The sequence below is a fragment of the Echinops telfairi genome, unplaced genomic scaffold (assembly GCF_000313985.2).
Source record: "Echinops telfairi isolate 266 unplaced genomic scaffold, ASM31398v2 ScPeMD7_7412;HRSCAF=8450, whole genome shotgun sequence".
Taxonomy (NCBI): domain Eukaryota; kingdom Metazoa; phylum Chordata; class Mammalia; order Afrosoricida; family Tenrecidae; genus Echinops; species Echinops telfairi.
Window position 1 is genome coordinate 18,425,434 of NW_022111312.1, and position 4,859 is coordinate 18,430,292.

The 4,859-nt window shown below is 60.7% G+C and overlaps 1 protein-coding gene across 1 annotated transcript in view; it reads right to left on the reverse strand.

The window, feature by feature from the left end:
* Positions 1 to 81: 81 nt before the first annotated feature.
* The window catches only part of DDX51 (DEAD-box helicase 51), a 63,923-nt gene continuing 59,145 nt past the window's right edge, over positions 82 to 4,859 (reverse strand). The window contains exons 3-15 of the mRNA XM_045296736.1: positions 3,866 to 4,016; positions 3,639 to 3,784; positions 3,496 to 3,567; positions 3,316 to 3,422; positions 3,110 to 3,218; positions 2,885 to 3,030; positions 2,615 to 2,801; positions 2,425 to 2,540; positions 2,216 to 2,332; positions 2,036 to 2,137; positions 1,888 to 1,951; positions 1,670 to 1,804; positions 82 to 1,587 (exon numbers count right to left, since the gene is read on the reverse strand). Of these exons, the coding sequence (XP_045152671.1) occupies positions 1,561 to 1,587; positions 1,670 to 1,804; positions 1,888 to 1,951; positions 2,036 to 2,137; positions 2,216 to 2,332; positions 2,425 to 2,540; positions 2,615 to 2,801; positions 2,885 to 3,030; positions 3,110 to 3,218; positions 3,316 to 3,422; positions 3,496 to 3,567; positions 3,639 to 3,784; positions 3,866 to 4,016 (1,479 nt within the window). The 3' untranslated portion in view covers positions 82 to 1,560. The remainder of the gene's footprint in view (positions 1,588 to 1,669; positions 1,805 to 1,887; positions 1,952 to 2,035; positions 2,138 to 2,215; positions 2,333 to 2,424; positions 2,541 to 2,614; positions 2,802 to 2,884; positions 3,031 to 3,109; positions 3,219 to 3,315; positions 3,423 to 3,495; positions 3,568 to 3,638; positions 3,785 to 3,865; positions 4,017 to 4,859) is intronic.

The following is a 4,859-nucleotide window of genomic DNA, read 5'->3' on the forward strand; positions in this document are numbered from 1 at the left end:
TTCCCATCTGCCTCTTCACCAAAGTAAACTTCTGTACCCCTTTAGCCCCCCTTCCATCCCACCTTGGTAAGAACCAGTCTGTTGTTGTTGGTATCATGTCTTTAATGAGGCATAGTCCAAGTTCCTATTCGTGCAAAACCAAACCGCTGCCATTGAGGAGATGCACCGTGGAGGCCCCGTAGGCGAGGGTAAAACTGCCCCGGTGTGTTTCTGAGACCAACCTTTGATGGGAGAGCCTGTCTTGTTTCCCGTTCTTGCACTAAAGGCAGGCTAGACAAGCAGTCCTTGCAGTTGCCTCTTACAGCACCCTAGGGGCCAGACTGCCCGTGGATCCGTGGAGGGTGGTGGTGGTGATGCAGCACGTGGACTCCGGCTGTTCTCCAGCACTTACCGGCTCACAGGAAGCTTCCAAGATCATCTGGCACGGCGTGCAGCACGCTCTGCCCTGCTGTCTAGAAGTCACCAGCTGTGTGATGGTGACAACCCCAAGAACTTCTATTGAACAGGCTTGGCACTCACGTCAAAAAGCAGTTTGTCATAGGTGTAGGGGGTTTATCTCTGGACTCCTGTACTTCACGGGGCTCTGTGAAGTTGCATGTGTATTTCAGTGCTGTCCTGTTCACCCTGGCTGTGCACACACTCTCCTTGAATTCCTGAGGGCTTTGCCTGCACCTGTATTTTATATTTTATTCTCCCTCCCATCTTTCTGGAGCCTGCGTCTCCAGGCTGTAAGTGTCCCTTGGTGGTGGTGGATGACGGCTGCTGTAAGCGTCTGCAAGGGGCCAGGATACCAGCCAGCTGACTCGGTGCTCCCTCAGCCTTTGTGTAGATGAGGAAGCTGACAAGGAATGATGGGGCAGGGGAGACAAACAGGCTGCATCTTTGCAGGTTGGACAGGATGTCTCAGTACTGCCGGTGTGCCCATGAACGTGGTAGACGGAGCACACTGGGCACCACGGTGAACACTCACAACCGAGCCCACAAAGACAGTGTTCAACCACCTAAGACGGACCATCGGCCCTTCCCTTTGGGGGACGGTGCTGCCGAACGAAGGTGCACACGGTCGCCCTGACTCATCCCAACTCCTCCTCAGACACAGCTGAACCCGTGCTAACCCGTGCTCCAATCTTTGCTCACCTATTCCTATGCACGCACGCACGCACTCACACTCTGTTTGGCTGACTGGCTCTTTAAGGGCGCTCATTCCCGGACACTGACACTTGTGCTCCCATCGACAAGACTCACACAGAAGAGGAGCATCCGACTGACTCTGGCTTACACGTGAAGTTCCCACGGGGAGCTTCCTTTATATACCTGGGTAGCAGTTGGCTAGACCCCGTCACAGCAGAAGTGGTCCCGCCCTGCTTGAGCACCTATACTAGGCAGGCCAGCACTCAGGGCTGCAGCCCCTCAGGCTTACAAGGTGGAATTTGAGGTTTCTGTCCAGCCAGGGTTGGCCCCTGCCTCCACCCCCACGGTCCTGGGTGCAGACCATCAGCTTCATGGGTTTGGTGGGAGGTGGCCCCTCCATGGGTGGTGGTGTTTCCCCAAGACGGGCACCTAGGCCTCCTTCTGCTTTCGCTCCTCCTGTGGGGGAAGGAGGGTCAGGAAGTGCTCTGGCAGCTGCAGCCGCCAGCCCTAGGATACACCCAGCCCGTAGGCTCCTCACCCTGACAGCCTTCTCCAGCTGGGCCAGGGCCGCCTCGTAGCTCGGGCCCAGTGGCTCCAGCAGCTCCCCGGGGATCTCGTGCCGGCCCAGCGTGGGCACGCCTGCCTCAGCAAGCATCCGGAGGAACCTCTTCTCCTGGAGGGGAGCACCTGGGTGTCAGGGCCTTGGAGGCTCAAGATCACTCTCCATGCACCCACTGGGCGGAGCACCCAACCCACCTGCACCCGGAGCAGCAACGTGAAGGCCTGTCCAGCGCGTCCAGCTCGTGCAGTCCGCCCAACCCTAGAACCAAGCACAGCAGCTCTGGCTGGAGCCACGGGACAGCCCCCACCCCCACCCCAGGTGGTCCTCATCCAGCCCCCACACCTGTGCACGTAGGTCCTTGCATACTGAGGAGCATCGTAGTTGATCACCAGCTCCACGCCTTGCACGTCGATGCCGCGGGCCGTGGCGTCTGTGCTCACGAGGCTGTGGGACACAGGGTCTACCTGAGCACAGCCAGCCCCCTCACCCGCCCAGCCGGTGACACCAGTCCCAGCAACTCACAGCTGAACCTTGCCCTGCTCAAACTGCTTCAGGATCTTCTTCCTCTGCCCGGGCCCGTGGCGGGACGAGAACTCAGCCACGCTCACTCCCCCGAAGGCCTGGACCAGCAGGAAGAGCCTGGGAGGAGAAGAGGAGCTGCCTCAGAGAGCTGGGCCCACCCAGGCACTGCGGCCAGAAATGCCCGGAGCCTCCCCGTCTGCCTGGCCCACCTGTGGGAGTGCTCTCGGGAGTTGGTGAAGCAGAGCACCCTGGAGAGGCCCCTGGCCCGGACCAGGTGCAGGACGGCCAGGGGCTTGGCCCTCAGCCTGCAGGGCACGTAGTGATGCTGGAGAGAAAGGTGCACGGTTGGCCCGGGGAGTCAGCCCCACTGCCCTGTCCCCTGCCCTGCCCTCCACTCACCTCCAGCCCCTCAGGGAAGGTATACTTCCCACCTGTACCCTCATCAGAGCCTGCAGGCCCTCTGCACTCCAGCCCCGTGGAGAAGAGCTGAGGCTGGTGGAGGGCCAGCTGCTGCAGCTTCTCGGGGTTTTGAGTCAAGGTGGCTGAGAAGAGCAGCTTCTGCAGGGGCAGCTGGGGGACCCAGGTGCTGGCAGAGAAGCAGGGTCGTGAGGGCTGGGGGGGGGGGCACGTACACCCCATCCCACCCCCGGGAAGGAGGTCGTATGGTACCTGGCAGCAGTGACAGCCTTGGGGGGTACCCGCTGAAACAAGGCCCAGGGGTCCGAAGGGCCCTCTCTCCTGAACACAGCTGCCGTCACCCGAGCCAGCCAGGCCTGGTGCTGGCTGTCCACCATTCGGTCTGCCTCGTCAACCACCTGCAGGGAGACTGGTCCCAGCACCGAGGGAGGCCCGGGGAGCCCCTAGCCTGGATCTGGGCCCTGGCTAACAACCTACCAGGAAGCGCAGCTGCTGGAGGCTGAAGCCAGGAGTCTGGTCAATGTGGTCCACCAAGCGGCCAGGGGTGGCCACCACAATGTCAGCCAGGCTGCGGAAGCCCTCTGCTCTGTGGAGTGCAGGGCAGCTGAGCTCAGGGTGCCCTACCACTCTCTGCCCCCGCCCCCCGGCCCCTGCCCCCAGGGACAAGCTGCCCCAGCACCTACGTCCTCTGGACAAGGCTTTCCTGCTCCCTGACCAGCGGCTTCTGCCCGGTGACCAGGGCCACCCGCAGGGGTGTGGCGTCTGTGTAGATGTTGAAAACTCTGCTCACCTGGAAACGTAGCAGCCGGTTAGTGTGGGAATGCCCTTGACAGAGCTAGCTTGGGCTCCGGGGTCCCCGTTACCTGTTGGGCCAGCTCTTTGGTGGGCAGCACGACCAAGGCTCGAACTTGGCACACCACGCGGTGCAACAGGGCCTGGGGGGCAGGTGTCCATCAGCAGGGCCACCCCCCCACTCAGCCCAGCCCTGGGAAGGCCACCCGCTCACCTGGACCACGGGGATCACGAAGGCCAGTGTCTTCCCACTGCCTGTTGGGGCCGAGACACAGAGGTCTCGGGGCTGAAAGCCTCCCCTCCCCACCAGCAAGCCCCCAGCGGTGCTCTCCAGGAGGGTGGGGATGACAGCTGCCTGGACTGGGTAAGGAAGACGGCAGTCAGGGCCAGGGGGGCACAGGCCCCTTCACCCTCCTGCCCCCCACTGGGCTGCAGCCTCACCTGGGAAGTAGGAGGAGATGCCCTGGGCCCGAAGTTTCTTCTGCAGGTCTGGATGGACCTCGGGGACATCTTCGATGGGAACAAGGTGCTCAGAGACGTTCTTGCCCACCTGGCTTGGCTCAGCCAACCACGTGGGTAGAAAGGGCTGGACCTGACAACGGGGAGGGAGGCACACCCAGCTCCTGTATGACCCTTGGCAGCCAGGGCCCACGTGGACACACCCTGGGGTGCCTGAGCTGCCACTAAAGTGTGTGTCAAAACGAAGCCCTGGACAACTGAGCTGGTCCCGGGACGCCTGTCTGGCCCCTCGACACCACGTCCACGCCCTCACAGCTTCTGCACAGCGTGGCCGGTGAGTAAAGGTGCTTCCAGGGAGGCGCCCACGGCTGGACCATGACCTCTCTACCCTCATCGCGAAGGGGCTCAAAAGTTCCCTCCACAAATGGACTGGAAAACCATGGAACTTTCCCATAAACTCTTCAAAGCCTTCTGGTCGTAGAGGAGTCCGAGTGACTACGAGCCGGGCTGCTACTGCACAGTCAGTGCAAAACGACCGGTCCTCTGAGGAGGACAACGAGGCTGGCTGTGCTCTAGCGCAGCGGTCCCCAACCTTCCTCATGGTGTCGTGCCCCCCCAACTCTAACATTTTTGTGCTACTTCATCACTAATTTTGCTACTGTGATGAATCGTATATATTAGGTGACCCCTGTGCATGGGGCTGCGACCCACAGGTTGAGAACCGCTGCTCTAAAGAGTTAGTCTCGGAAATTCACAGGGGCAGCTTCACCCTGCCTGTGAGTCGCCATCGGCTGCATGGCAGTGGGTCTGTACTTCAAAAACTAATTTTAGAAATACGCACTGTGCAATGAGTCATGGCACCTAACTCATGGAAAGTGTAATCAACCATCTCTCTCCTCGTAGACCCACTCCTAATGGTGATTCTGGACCCTAGGTTACACACACACTCACTCTCATTCTCTCCTCGTGTGTCTCT